Raw genomic sequence first — 14102 nt, forward strand, 5'->3', positions numbered from 1 at the left:
GCTGGAGCACCAGCCCAGGTCGAGCTCCTCCAGGAGGCTGCAGCCGGCCACCAGCTCGGCCACGCCCCGCTCGCTCACGTTCCTGCAGCGCCACAGGTCCAGAGAGAGCAGGCCCCGACACCGCACACTCAGCATGCTCACCACCACGTCGTAGTCCTCCAGCTGTATGCACAACAGTGCCCCCCTCAGACCACTTGCCACATAAGCCACTGACCACAGGGGCTGGGCATGAGCTAGAACACTCCACTACCCCAATGTTCATAAACTGGCCTCTCAAAACATTTTCAAAAGTCAGGACTTATCTGGATTTTTGACGTGCCATAGATCAGTATGATACTACACACTGTGTGTGTGTCTGTGTGTATGTGTGTCTGAGAGGTGTTGATTATTCACAAAGTTTTAACTAATTAAACAGCACATGTGGACTGAGCATATAAGCTGTGTCTGTTGGTTACACAATGCTCACACCGTTAGTGGCTGGGGTGATTCTATGTTTCTGTTTGACCCTGATGACTCACCATCACACAGCTGCCCAGGTTAAGGTGCCTCAGTTCAGTACAGAACGTCAGGATACTCAGCATAGCTGTTTGCTACACACGCACACACAAAGGCGCAGCACGAGCGTGCACCGATACATAGACACAGACACAAGCGCACACAGACACACACAGAGAGAGAGAGAGAGAGAGGAAGAGAGAGAGAGAGAGAGAGAGAGCGCAACGTTGAAAAGGCAAGGAGAAATCATACAGCAACAAATGAATGATGGAATAAAAAACACATACATAATGAACCTGACAGCAAAGCGCAAATAGCAAAGAGACACAAATGAGCGAAGGCTGCCCCATTACATGATCGTAGAAAGCAGTGTCCAACTACAGAGGACCTGCCCATGAGCCAGCAGGGAAAACAAGATCCAGGAGTCCTGACACTGCACGCCCCAGACAACAGCACACTCAGGTGCCTCATTCACACACAGCAGTGCCATTGCCTACGTTTAGAAAACATTATCCTGAGAAATGGGTATGTCAAAATACAACTATTATATGACCTCATAGTCTGGCCAACCTGCCCAACACGGGCATTAAGAACAGTGTGGTTTATAATTTCAGGCAAAAATGTCTTCATTTTGACTGAACTAGCTGAATCATTACAATCTTGAAGACAGCAAGCTCAACAACCCTCCATAAAAACATAGAGAATACACCTATTGTTCTCATGCCTTGGTAAAGTGTGTGTGTGTACTGTACCCTGCTTACTTTACTTGTGGCAAGGACGAGATCCGTTAATTACGTTAGTGACAGCCTAATAGCAGAAGACGGTGGATTAATAGCGGGGACGGTGGATTTTACAAGAGACTAGATACATCTTGCACTGCATGTGTCTGTGTGTGTGCTAGTAAACAATTTCAATCCCTGCACTGAAACAGTATGCCCAGGAGGAGAGAGTGAAACCCTAACACGGTACACACTCTCACCACACCGCTGTGGTTGGTGTCTGTGCTGGTGCCTGTTTTCCTGCGGCTGATTTCTGCGTTGCTAGGGTGGTGGTGTCTCTCGGCTGGGGCAGGTGATAGCAGTCATGTAGCGTGCTGCAGGGTTGTTAGGTACCTACATCAAAACTGCACCATATCAAGGCCTAAGACCATGGAATGAATTAAATGTGCATCAATCACGAACATATCATAATAGTGTCCGAATTGGACATTATCTTGACCTTACCACCAAAGTCAAACCACATATATGCCTATAAAACATTAGGAACGTGTTTATTTAACCAGCCGTTTCACGTTCCATAACACACTATATAAGACAAGCCTCTGGTTAATGTTTATCCCCACGTAATATTTATCACAAGTGTGTACATCTTGTCTGCACAAAATTAATCAGTGCCATTTTTTTTTTTTAAATGTCACCAAAAGCAAGTGTCTACAGGAGGCCCCGCCCCTAGGCCGCGTCCCTGGCTGTGCTCACCTCGATCTTGGTGCGGTAAAGTACAAGGCGGTGGAGGCGTGCGAGTTTGGCGATGTGGCTGAAAGCCTGTGGGTGGAGGCGGTCGCACGAAGACAGGTCCAGCTCCCGCAGGCCTGCACACGTCTGCGCTACAACCTCCAGAGATGCCTCATTCAGGAAGTGGCAACAGGAGAGCTTGAGACACACCAGACTCGTGCCACACGCCCTGATGAAGCTGGGAGAGGATAACGCACACGCTGAGAGCATAGCGCTCCAGCACCACTACTGCAGGTGCAGACCCAGTAAGGTTTACACTCAGCAAGCTAACTCTGCTGAGAATTGGATGGGTTTCCTGTGGTATTTTATAAACTAATGTAAAATTACAAGTTTTCATACTGTTAATTCAACCAACCCTAGTAGTTGGTTCACCCCAATGAAGGTTCGGTACAGGCCGGCCGGCAGGATGGTGGGAGCCCCTGGCGTGTGCGGCCCCTGGCCCCTGGCGTGAGCCCAGCGCTCACCTGCAGAAGCCTGTGGTGGTGACGGCCCCTCTGTTGCCTGTCCAGGACATGTTGATCCTCTGCAGGAGTGTGCAGCGCGGCTGCAGGTGGGCCAGGGCTGCGTCGCCCAGCCGCGGCCAGTATGGCTGCAGGCTGAGCTGCACGTACTGCAGCGGGTCGTAGCAGTGCTGCTGCAGGAGCTTACAGGTCTGAGCCAGACGACACAGGTCAGGCACAGTCAGGTGACTCACAATCAGCTGGATAAGCTGAGAGTGGGTGGAAGGAGAGAGAGGGAGAGGCAGAAAGAGGAGAAAGAAAATGAAAGAGAGAAAGAAAAAGGAAAGAAGAAGAAGAGTAAATGCATATCAGGGAGAAGATTAGGGGTCATGGGAGAACAGGGGCAAGAGGAGAACAGAACCTCTTCCCGACTAGCCCTGTAAACCAGACAATAACAGCGTTAAAACACTGGAGCTTATTATGACAGAGAAATCAGAGGGTGCTGGAAAGTACACATATGAGAAAGCTGCAGCTGCACTGTTTACGTTCTGTACATGTGCTTGTGTGTGTGTTCTCAGGACAAGCGCAAGTGTGTTCAACTGGGTATCAGCTAGCAGATAATGCCGGTATACCATATCAGACACACACACACACCTAAGTCAGCTTCAGTGACATGCTGATGGAACTGTGGTTTGGCAAGAAGATCTGAGCTGTGCTAGCTCTACACATCATACTGGTATTTCAAAATTACTCCCTCATAAAGTGACACATGCTAATTATCTGAAAATGACTATAAACATGCCGGCTGAAGGATCCAAGCCGAAGCCTGAGGCGAAGGGTCCTACACTCATGCCAAAAGCTTCCTTCTGAAGCCCCACAGCTGCAGCCTGATATCCATGTCATCTCTCTCTGTGTCTTCAGTCTGACTTGGAGATGCGTTACATGGCATTCACACTGTACGGGAGATCCGTGGCCAGACCATAGGTTGGGCAATAGTGCATAGAGTGATCATTTGACCATGTACCCCTAATCTGTAGCTGTTATAGCTGCATGCATATAGTTTGTTCATCATTATCATAGTACAGGCTGCATAGTACAAGTCTGCAATGTTCTTACTGGGTGCAGATTTGATGAACCCTAAAGAACCTGCTTTTAAAAAATGGCAGGTGATGTATGAATATTCTGTGTATGTATATATAAATGCATAATAACTGAAGGTACAGGGCACAGGTATAGTCAAGTGGGAGGCAGCTGGTGGATTACAACTTACACTTGACTGTAAAATGCATGGCAACCTTTTAGGTATAGAGTAGTTATAACTAATAAAGTTATCCTTTAGCTTATATATTCATTTTACATTGGGGCTTGTATATGGTTAGATTTTCTTTTTATGGGAGTCTGTCTTGGGGTTAAAGCCCACCCGATTCTGGCTTTTATGTGTTAACCCATACTGAGGCATGTGACTTAAAATCACACACGTAACATATTTACATTTACAGCATTTAGCTGACGCTTTTATCCAAAGCGACTTACAATTATGACCGAATACAACTTGAGCAACCGAGGGAGAAGGGCCTTGCTTAGGGGCCCAACAGTGGCAACCTGGCGGTGGCAGGCAACTGACTGGCAAGCTTCCGATTACAAGTCAAGCACCTTAACCACTCTAGCGCATTCACTTCTACCATAGCTCCTGTGTGAGGCTACAGCCTCCTCATATGAGAGCTTGTGTGGCAAACTATATTTACCTCATAGGGTAGCTTGTCGAAGTAGCCATTGCCCAGATTGTGCCTGGCGGCTGGTCTGCAGCACAGGGCTCCTGACTCACTGAGCTCCTCCTCACTGTCACTCAGGTCACTCATGTCTATGATGGGCATCTTGTAAAGAGCCAGGATGGGGCGTTCCCGCACCCCCCGTAGGATGACAGCATCCATCTCGGTGTAGTACTCCAGCACAGAGCTGTTCACCTCCAGCCGCAGCAGGTTGGTGCTGAAGTTGATTGGCCGGATGGTGGGAGAGAACTGACGGGCGTGCGGGCTTGGCGCTTTTGTGGGTTCGTCGGCCCACAACACCTCCCACCTGCACACGTGCAGCCATGCACACACACACACCCAAACACATGCATACCAACTCATCAAAGCAGAAATACAGCAACAGAAAACTGAAAGCATGATGGGGGTTAAACATCAGCACAGGAAACACCATGGTCGTTCCAACATTTACAGTCAAAACATTGTGACAAGCAACAATTAACAGGCTAAAACAGACTATTCCAAGTATCCAGAAAAGAGAGAATGTACTATAACAAAACTGTACCTATAAGAAAGACCACTGCATCCCTTACGATGTGCTCTCACATCAAGTCTAGCCATCATCAACACCACTAAATGCGTCATACCGCATATGCGCTGTGAGAGAGAAAGTCATGGCCATGTTGAGCTTAGGCCTGTGGTTACTACCTGATGTCCACAGGCAGGTTCTGGGAGAAGGGGTTGAGTGAACAGGCCAGGATGCGCACAATGGCGCCAGGATGGTAGGTCTCCAGCACCTCCACAGCTGTGGGGTAGACTGGCTCCTCGAAGGCCAGTTCCAGGTAATCCCGACTGTGGAAGGAACGAGGTGTGCGGCGGAACGGGGCAGTCGCGCTGGCACACTGCTCCCACCAGCGGCCGTAGGTGCGGAACACTGCCGTCTGGGTGAAGTCGCCCGAGCTGGGGTAGACGTTGGGCACGCCGGCCAGGTTCCACATGGTGTAGGACATGCTGTTCTCGCTGCCGTAGTGTGAGCTGAAGTCCAGCACCTCCTTGGCGTACTGCTCCACCTCCACAGTGACGGGAAGGGCAGCACGCTGGCCAAGTTCAACGGCTCGACGGCTGCCCAGGGCCTCACCCCGTGAGCCACTCCTGCACCGCCGCCGCAGACAGATATAGTAAAACATGCTGAGAAGGGTTAGCATAGGGAACATAGGAGCTGAAGACTGGCTTGGGTCAGACAGCGTCCCCTGCTGTACAGTACGGTGAGGGGGACTCTATATTGCGTCGGCTACAGGTCGAGCTGCATGCATGACCTGCGAGGTTATAGAGAAAGAGCAAGAGGACATAGATGGGTAAAACAGCACAACACTACGAACAGAAGGGGGTGGGGGCGTCTGCTCAGGATCACCTATATGTGCTGCCACATATAGCTATACCACTCACTTTTTGACTTGTCGGGTGACAGGCCTACAGCATACACAAAGACTGCATGACCATATATCACCATTAAATCTGTATCATCAAATAGTATTTAAAAAAAAAAAAAGTCATGAGAGCCTATCAGTTCTAAGAATATTATGTAGTGTCCACGTCCAGGTAACCAAGAGCAAATAGTACATAAATAGAACTATTTGTCTGGTTAACTTGCAAGCTAGTTAGTTTGTGAGGTTGTGGTTTAGCTAGCTAGATATGTGGCAATGCATTTAGATGATTTCACTAACTTACACGATCTAGTTAGTTAGCTTATGGCTAATTTTCGTTAATTATTAATTTAGCTGACGTTAGCTAGTTCAGCACACTGAGTAATATGTTAGCTAGCTAGCTGTCACGTTGTAACTATAGACAGGACTAATGGATAATGTGAAACACCATGGTGGCATAAATTACATGGAGATTAGCTAGCTAGCGAGCTATAGTTTAAAAAAACTTTTCTGGCCAGTTATCTTGCTAGTTAAGTAGCTAAATGTAATTTGCAAACGCACATTTACTTTGTTGATGTAACCATGTATATTGCGGTAAGGTGTAACGTTGGATATAGCTGGCTAGCTTGTTTGCTAGTTAGCTAGCTAGTTATCATAGTTAGGCTATCGATAGTTAGACCGATAGTTAGACAGCCAACTAAAACATCACTGGCAGAATAACAAGACTATTTGTGACTGTAAGCTGCCTATTTATGTACGTTATTTAGCTAAGTAGCATATCTAGGACATCAAATATCTACGTTAGCTAGCTAGCTAAGCAGTGATGATAATGGAGAGGAGAAATGTGCTGTCAATCAACAGAACAAAAACCACAGTAACATATCTACTCTTGCGAATGCGACTAACCCAACACAATTTAAAGAAGCAACATGAAAACTTACAACGGATCAAACAACGAACGTGAATTGGGAAAAGGTCCTCCGTACATTTGTAGAATAGCTAGCTAGCTTATCTTCCAACAAGCAAACCCTACTCACAGGCTTGTCTGTTTACGTCGGATATCAACATCCGGTAAACTTTTTCTCGTAATGCATAGTGGACGTTGTAGTTTATATCAATATGTAAAATACAGCGTAAATAGATTCTTTTTGTAATATGTTTTGTTTTGCTTTAATAACAGACCTGCGTGACATTTGCTTTGCATAGGGAAGACAAGGCATATTAAAAATACCTCAAGCTGATAACCTATAATATATCTTAACAGAGTCAATTTGTATGTGTGGGTTTTCATAAGGCTCTAATGAAAATCCCTCGTCCACCCTTTTCCAAGCCCTCTTCACACATACAATATTATTTTCTACACACATATAAATATATATTTTCTGTCACATGTCTATTCTCTGACTAATAAAGCTTAATGTCTTAATGAGTTGGAACATCAGATGCCAGGAAGAGAGACATTGTTTAATGTGCTGAATAAAACATTTGTCCACTAGAATTAACTGAGAATGTGGTAATTGTGACATTTATATTCCCATAAATGGGTGTTCCCTTATGACCTGCCCGTCCGTCTCTCCATGGAGGGAGCTCGCGGGCCAGGCAGGATTCCACGGAACTCATGCAGACGGCTGTCCATCATGGGCACACTCCGGGCGCGGAGCTTTGAAGAGAGAAACAGATCTTGGCTGGCATTTGCAGCGATGAATGACTTGTCCAGCCACTTTCTTTCTCTGATGAATTGAGGTTCCATTGTCATACAAAGAGCAGCGGGTCTCCGCGGAAACCTCACCAACCTAGCATGAGCCAAGCGCTCATTAGCAGATGATCTGGGAGGAGAACAGAAGAGGATAATTGCCTTGAATGAGAGCTCTTTCACTAAACCTATCGCTCTTTCCCTAGCAAAAATGACGCAATCCCATTCTCACCACAAAGGCTTTTGTACACCATGAATGTCTAATTTTCATAAGTATTGAATAACTTAATATTATTTTAGGGTTTTTGTTTGTCTGTTTGTTTTTAGTATAAATCCTTTTACACCTGTGGCACTATAAACTAAACAAAGGAACTGGCAACATATCAACCCAGAAAGTGGTGGAAGACAGCACCATGGAGCTTTATCATGCTCTCTTCAGAATTATGTACTTGTGTTATGTGATCTCCATATTGACATTATATAAACCACAGACCCCTAGGCAGTTAACCAGCACCTCAATTCTGCTGTAAATCTCCAGGTTTCCCCCATCCTTCCATTATCTTGCTATGTGGACACCATGCCTCACTCCATTCTAAATCAGTAGAAAGTAGTGAATCTACCAGATTTGACCAGTTTAAGAGTGATTACATTTAAGTACATCAGGGAGAGACACTAAGAACATCTCACAATTCAGTGTTTGGGGAAAATGCTTTTACATTGTTCTATAACAGTGTTCAGCGAAGAAGTGAACCTTTGGCTGCTCGTGAGAGCAGCCCCACCACGTACCAGCGCAAGTCTGGGAGAGAAGGAGATGGATGAGATGTAGAATCATCTGGAAAGAAGAAAATGCTGGATGATCGGGGTGGCGTGATGGAGGCTGCCTATGTGGTGAGCAGGCTGGGAAATGACGGCAGGTCTGGACAGGAGGAAGAACGTGAAGGGGAAGGCATGTGGCGCACCAGGGGGAAGCGGAGGATGGAGGCCGGACCAGCAGCACAGGCAGAGCCGTGACTGACAGCGTCATCGTCTGTCAGCGCCAGCAGACATCGCTGATGCGCTTCCTGTCTTCTGTCAGGCGTCCTGTCTTCTGCCAGCCCACTGTATCTCACGCACGCACACACACACACACACACACACACACACAGAGTCCTGTTCTCCCTCACCCAGCTGTCAAAGGAAACACATGATTCTGACTCTACTCCTAGATGGCTGTACTCCTAGAAGGAAAAGAACACATAGAGGCAGAGAGAGAGAGACAACAGAGAGGCAGAGAGACAGAGAAAGAGAGATAATGCGAGAAGGGACCAAAATCAAACACAGATCATTTCCACCGTTATAGAGAGGGTATAACTTGTTCAGGGGTCTCTCTGTAATACTTTTGGGAAGCTCATCCCAGATTTGTGCATCAGGCCCATTATGGAGCTTCCATTAGGGATCTCATTATGAAGTATGTCATTAACTTAAATTAAGTGTAACCTCATAAACAAGTTACATTTACTTACACACTCTGAAGACCGCTGCAGGGATTGGTTTTATTCATGTATAGTAGACTTGAATATATTACAAGTTAATAGATGAGGGAACTCTATGGAATAAAAACATTTCCTGAATGAAACACTGACAAAGGCTTTATTTTCCTTGCAAAATATCCTAGTTCCAGGATGAAAATGACATTTGATTGAAAACTTCAATGGTACTTGTGAAACCAGACCACAATGCTTCCATGGCATCAGCCTGTGGTGGGTGTATATTAAAGGGCTGTGGCTGTATTCATGCTCCTGGGGGGCAGAAGGGCAGGTCATTAAATACTGATTGCTCCCTTTTGTTCTCAGCCCCGACTTGAGCCATACATTCATAGTCAAATAATAAACACCAGTGTTTTGACTCATAGTCAAATAATAAACAGGGGTAAATAATGTGCTGCTATGGCCGTGGAAAAGAAAAGAGTCCTATTACCTTTTTTCCATAAACAGCTTACCTGTTTTTAATTACCTATAAACCACTATTCATAATTATTCATAATTCATCTGGAGTTACCGCCTATCAGAATGATATTTGATTACTTGCGCTTTCTCACTATTGACTTAATTTTAAAAACTCGCCAGAGCTCACTGCCTAAAGAGCAGTTGAAATATTTTGTGTTGATTACCAAACTTCTTTGCCTTTTGTCTAAATGACAGAATCTGCAAATATAATTGGCGCAGAGAGGAATGCAGGAGGATAGCATGGAGGACACAGGGTATCCGCACGGCATTGTGTCTTCGGTCTGTCCTCCAGCCCAACTGTTTCTCTAATTGGTTTCAGGAAGGAACTCATAACCTTGATCTTTCCCCTAGATACAAGATTTATCTTTTTCATAAAACTCATGCAAATTCCAAGCCTGGCTAAGGAAGAATGGGAAAAAATAGAACAACATTATTTAATTCCATAGCATTTCTGATTAGAGAAAAATAATTAATTACCTAGTTTTTGAGTGTTTCTGATATGACGAGGATTTAGTGACCCTGGATCTTTGTTACTAATGTCCTCTTTTTTTGTCCCATTTTCAAATAATAGTATTATCAACTACAATATTTAAAAAAAAAATATCTGTGCAAAGTGGGTGTAATTAAGTAAAAAGAACATGTAAAGCTCTGCCTAGTGGGGTTCCAAACAGAACAATCGCAGAGTAGTGTAGTTCCAGAGTAGTGTCATCTCAGAGCTGTGTAATCTCATACTAGTGTAGTCTCAGAGTACGGTAAAGTCAGTGTATTCTCAGACCAACGTGGGTGCAGTACAGGGAAAACCACACCATCTTACTGCCTCGGGAGGTGCCCAGGACATTTCTACAAAAACATCGTGGGGGGGGGGGGGGGGGGGAGTTTGCTGAAATGAACTTATGTACTTCTTGCTGTTCCTCAAAGGCTGCAAGGTCAAGCTGTAACCTTGTCCTTCCACACCCTGAATGCAGTTTGGTTCCATGCCTTTGAGTGAACTCAAGATCTGACACCACTACTGGCTGTGAAACTGGGACACTTCCTTACATTTGCTCATTGGCTTTATCTTCTTTACTGTAATATGAAGGGTTAATTCAGGACCAGTGTTGAGTTCTTCCTGCCCCAGTGGAGCTGCGGTTACTCCCCTCCCCCTGCCCACCACCCTGGCACTTTCCTGGAGAATTTATTCAAATATTTTGACATTTTGCTGCTGCTCACTCTCAGAGCCGGAATGATTTGGGACAGATGGGGACGGTCTCTGTGTGAGGAGTTCCAACAGCATGGGCACTGCTCATCAAAGCATGGCTCTGTCTGTCCACACTAACACACTCCCTCTCACATACATTTTGTCTACAAGTACACTTTCTCTCTCTCATACAAACACATTTTTACATATACAAACTCTCTCTTACAGAAACACACTGTCCCTCTGCCAAAAATGTTCTCTCTCACACACAGAAGTGCCCTCATGCTCACACACATTTTCTACTACATATATAACTATTTCCCATATAAATAATGCTCTCTCTCTCTCTCACACACACACACACACACACACACACACACACACACACACACACACACACACACACACACACACACACACACAATCTCTCCTTGTCATATTTATTCACTTTTAAAAATCTCTTTTCAATGGCAAACATCGCATTGGAGTATTGGAGTAGGGCAGACTAGACTAGAGTGTAAAGTTAAACAGCACTTTACATTTAAACAACATTATGCATTTCAGTCTTGCCTGCGTACACTTACCTTTGCTCACACAAAGCATCCCGCAATAACAGATGTTTATCTGGCCGTCTTTTCCAGCCAAAATATTTTTCTCCAGCTACTGAGTCCAGCCTTTGGTGAATTTAATGTCTATGATTTCACTTCAAGTCCACCAGGGTGCATCCATACTGGGTGGAGCAAGACTGAGCGGAGCAGGAAGGGACAGAACAAGACTGGCCGTGGTGATAGAAGGGCAGGCATTTGAATAAAGCTCCATCCATTAGCGCTATGAGAAGAGCACAGGGCATCCCATCTCTAAGTAGCTTCAGACCCAAAGCAACACAATAATTAGGGCACATAGAGCATCCGTCACCTCCAGCCTTGCTGGGGAGCAGCCCGTCAGAGAAGCCTGAAGAGCCCTGATAACACCACAGTTTCCTAGTTAACAGCGACATAACATAAGCCTCTCCATCATCTGCTATGGCTCTTCCACCTGCCTCACTCTGGCTACATGCTGCACGGTACAGGGTGGTGTCATAGCCATGCTCGTTAGCTGGACTGTGCTCAGTTTGTGGCTGGACAGGTTGTGAAGAGAACCACTGGCTAACATTTGATTATCGTTGCTCTAATGGTTTTGTAAACCAGCTTTTCGAAGTTTGTTTTGAAAAAGTCCTAAAATAGAATTAACAAGAAACCTTTTGGGAGGCCAAATCCTTCTTCCTAAACAGTTCATTAAAAATGTAGAACAGGAATTTACCTTTAGTTCGTGGCAATGTTTAAAGACTCTTGGCTTCTATGCTACACATGGCACTGCTTATCCTCCACAGTCATAGGTCTGCGTTCAGTGTTATAGCACCACTGGATCTTTACATTGGTTTGACGCAGCCTGTGCTAGCCTGTATACAGATCCAGAATCCTGAATAAAATGTCTTAATCACTAATGCTTAATGAAGAGGCAATCATAGTAGGTTACTGTGTGAAGGACTGTGTTTCTAAATTCAAACAAGTAATTCTTCAAAATGACAAATAAGTGAGAATTGTGCTTCTTGATTGATTCTCTGCACAAAGAGCTAATAGATTTAGTCCTCACTAGGCAATTGGATCTAATTAACCTTCCAGCACTTTTATATGAGAATGTATTGCTGCCATTTTGTGGCAACACTCACAGGCAATTCAACAAGTGATAGATTTTCTCTGTAACAACAGGTCATAGCAGCAGAGACAAGGCAGCAGACTACCTATACAGTGCTCCATACACACACACACACACACACACACACACACACACATATTTTATGTCATAATGTAAAGCTACAGAACATAACTTTAGTGAAAAGAAAAAAAAGTAATTAAATTAAGGTCTTCCTCTATCCCTCTCTATAATTTAACAGTAAAAAACCAAAAAAACTGTTATTCACAGAGCTGCTGGATTTGCTTGATTTCATCACCACATGTGCCTTTGACCTGCCCTTCCTCATAGTGATGGATGATCTGAATGTGTTGCTATGGAAACCCTGAATTCAGTTTGATCCGGGTGAGAGCGTGGAAGTGAGACTACGTACGCGCTCTCTCCTAACCGACAGACTCCAACGCTCACATCTCCGACGGAAGGCAGAGGAGCCCCCCCTTACCACAAGCTCAGAATTCAATTAGTCAGTCACAACCCAGCAACAGCCCCAGGGGAGCCATATCGCCGCTATTTAAAAGTATGATTACTAATAAACCAATAACATTTTACTCCCTGGTAATGGACCAGTAGATTAGAAAATTCATATTACATCTAAGTGCCTGTAGATTCTCATTAAAACAGCACGAAGTGGTTGGAAACAATAGGTGATTAAGAGCGTGATGAGGCATGCTACCGCTCGCGCAACTCAGCCGTTGGCTTGTCTTCTGAGACTGAGATTTCCTTTGCCCTTATCCTGCAGGAAAGCCACTCAGCCTTTCATTTGGCCTATAAGACATATTTAATGAGATTAATGAACTTCATAAGCTCTCAGAGGGACGGCTCAGTGCTACACCGCGAACCCGGCAGCTTATATGATCCGCAGCATTTCGCTTGGCTGCCTCTGGGTGGCGAGAAGACCAAAGCCGCATCAATATGTTCTTGCCTACACGATTTGCAGATTTGCAAATTTGTGTTTGTGAATAAACAAAAGGGTAATAAAATCTCTAGTACAAAGATTTCAGCTTATTACTGATTAAAAGTAATCAAACAATACAAAAGCACGAGGGCACAGCATGCAAATGTTCTGCTAACTTTTGATGCATTGCCTCAGACATAATTACAGACGTAAAATATGAACATCAGAATTTCACCTTACGAAAATAAAAATAAAGGGACTTGGATCTGACTTGGCGTAACGTATTATAAACATTAATCATCTATTAAGTCAATGTACATTAGACCCACCTGTAAAGCCAAAACTATAAAAACACAGTCCAGCTGATCCGTCATTTAAATATAATTTTTTCTTTTTTAATTCTCCAGCATGGTATTACTGACCACTTGTAATAAGTGTTCATCTAAATATACGTTTGCCATAAAGGTACATTTATAATAATTTAGCAGTATATATTGTCTTTGTTGTACACTCTTCTGTCCATTCATGGAAAGTAAAAGGCTTTACATAGTATTTATTATTTGTCTTGTTATGGGAAATGATTGACAGCTGCTTATGAATGTCTATCCACTTGAGGAGTGCTGTCAACCTCACCGCAGAACAGCCCAGCGAGTGGGTTACTGCACGTGGGTTTTTGGGGATGCTCCCTCAGCAGCAGAGCTTGTGTTGTGTTTGTGTTTGGAAGCCACATTCACATCCGCTGTGGCTGGAGTGTAAAAAGTGGGAGGAGGAGGGGAGAGCGTGGCAGGACACAGATGGCACAGTGTGGCTGGGCCTCACATGCAGTCCTGAATGCACGCACACACTCCAGGGTGAGGCCCTGTTCCGCCCGCCCGCCCCAGTCCTGGTCCCAGCAGAGCCAGGGTCTTACCGGGCTCATGTCCTCCTGCCATTGTCTCTGCCTTTTTTAATTTTGAAGACTCAACAGAGTGTGACGCCAGCGTGTTTACCTAGCATGTCTGGT

The 14102-nt window shown here is 44.9% G+C and overlaps 1 protein-coding gene across 2 annotated transcripts in view; it reads right to left on the reverse strand.

Moving 5' to 3' along the window:
* Positions 1–6696, reverse strand: part of fbxl4 (F-box and leucine-rich repeat protein 4) — an 8408-nt gene extending 1712 nt beyond the window's left edge. The window contains exons 1-7 of one of the 2 annotated variants that reach the window (XM_035528325.2): positions 6560–6696; positions 4903–5510; positions 4192–4522; positions 2471–2715; positions 1971–2184; positions 519–590; positions 1–162 (exon numbers count right to left, since the gene is read on the reverse strand). The exon at positions 1–162 is cut by the window's left edge and continues 151 nt beyond it. In XM_035528325.2, coding sequence (XP_035384218.1) covers positions 1–162; positions 519–590; positions 1971–2184; positions 2471–2715; positions 4192–4522; positions 4903–5408 — 1530 coding nt within the window. In that variant the 5' untranslated portion in view covers positions 5409–5510; positions 6560–6696. The remainder of the gene's footprint in view (positions 163–518; positions 591–1970; positions 2185–2470; positions 2716–4191; positions 4523–4902; positions 5511–6559) is intronic. The other variant, XM_035528326.2, reaches the window with a different exon arrangement.
* Between the last annotated feature and the right edge of the window lie 7406 nt (positions 6697–14102).

The sequence above is a fragment of the Electrophorus electricus genome, chromosome 11 (genome assembly GCF_041902795.1).
Source record: "Electrophorus electricus isolate QZ-2024a chromosome 11, ASM4190279v1, whole genome shotgun sequence".
Taxonomy (NCBI): domain Eukaryota; kingdom Metazoa; phylum Chordata; class Actinopteri; order Gymnotiformes; family Gymnotidae; genus Electrophorus; species Electrophorus electricus.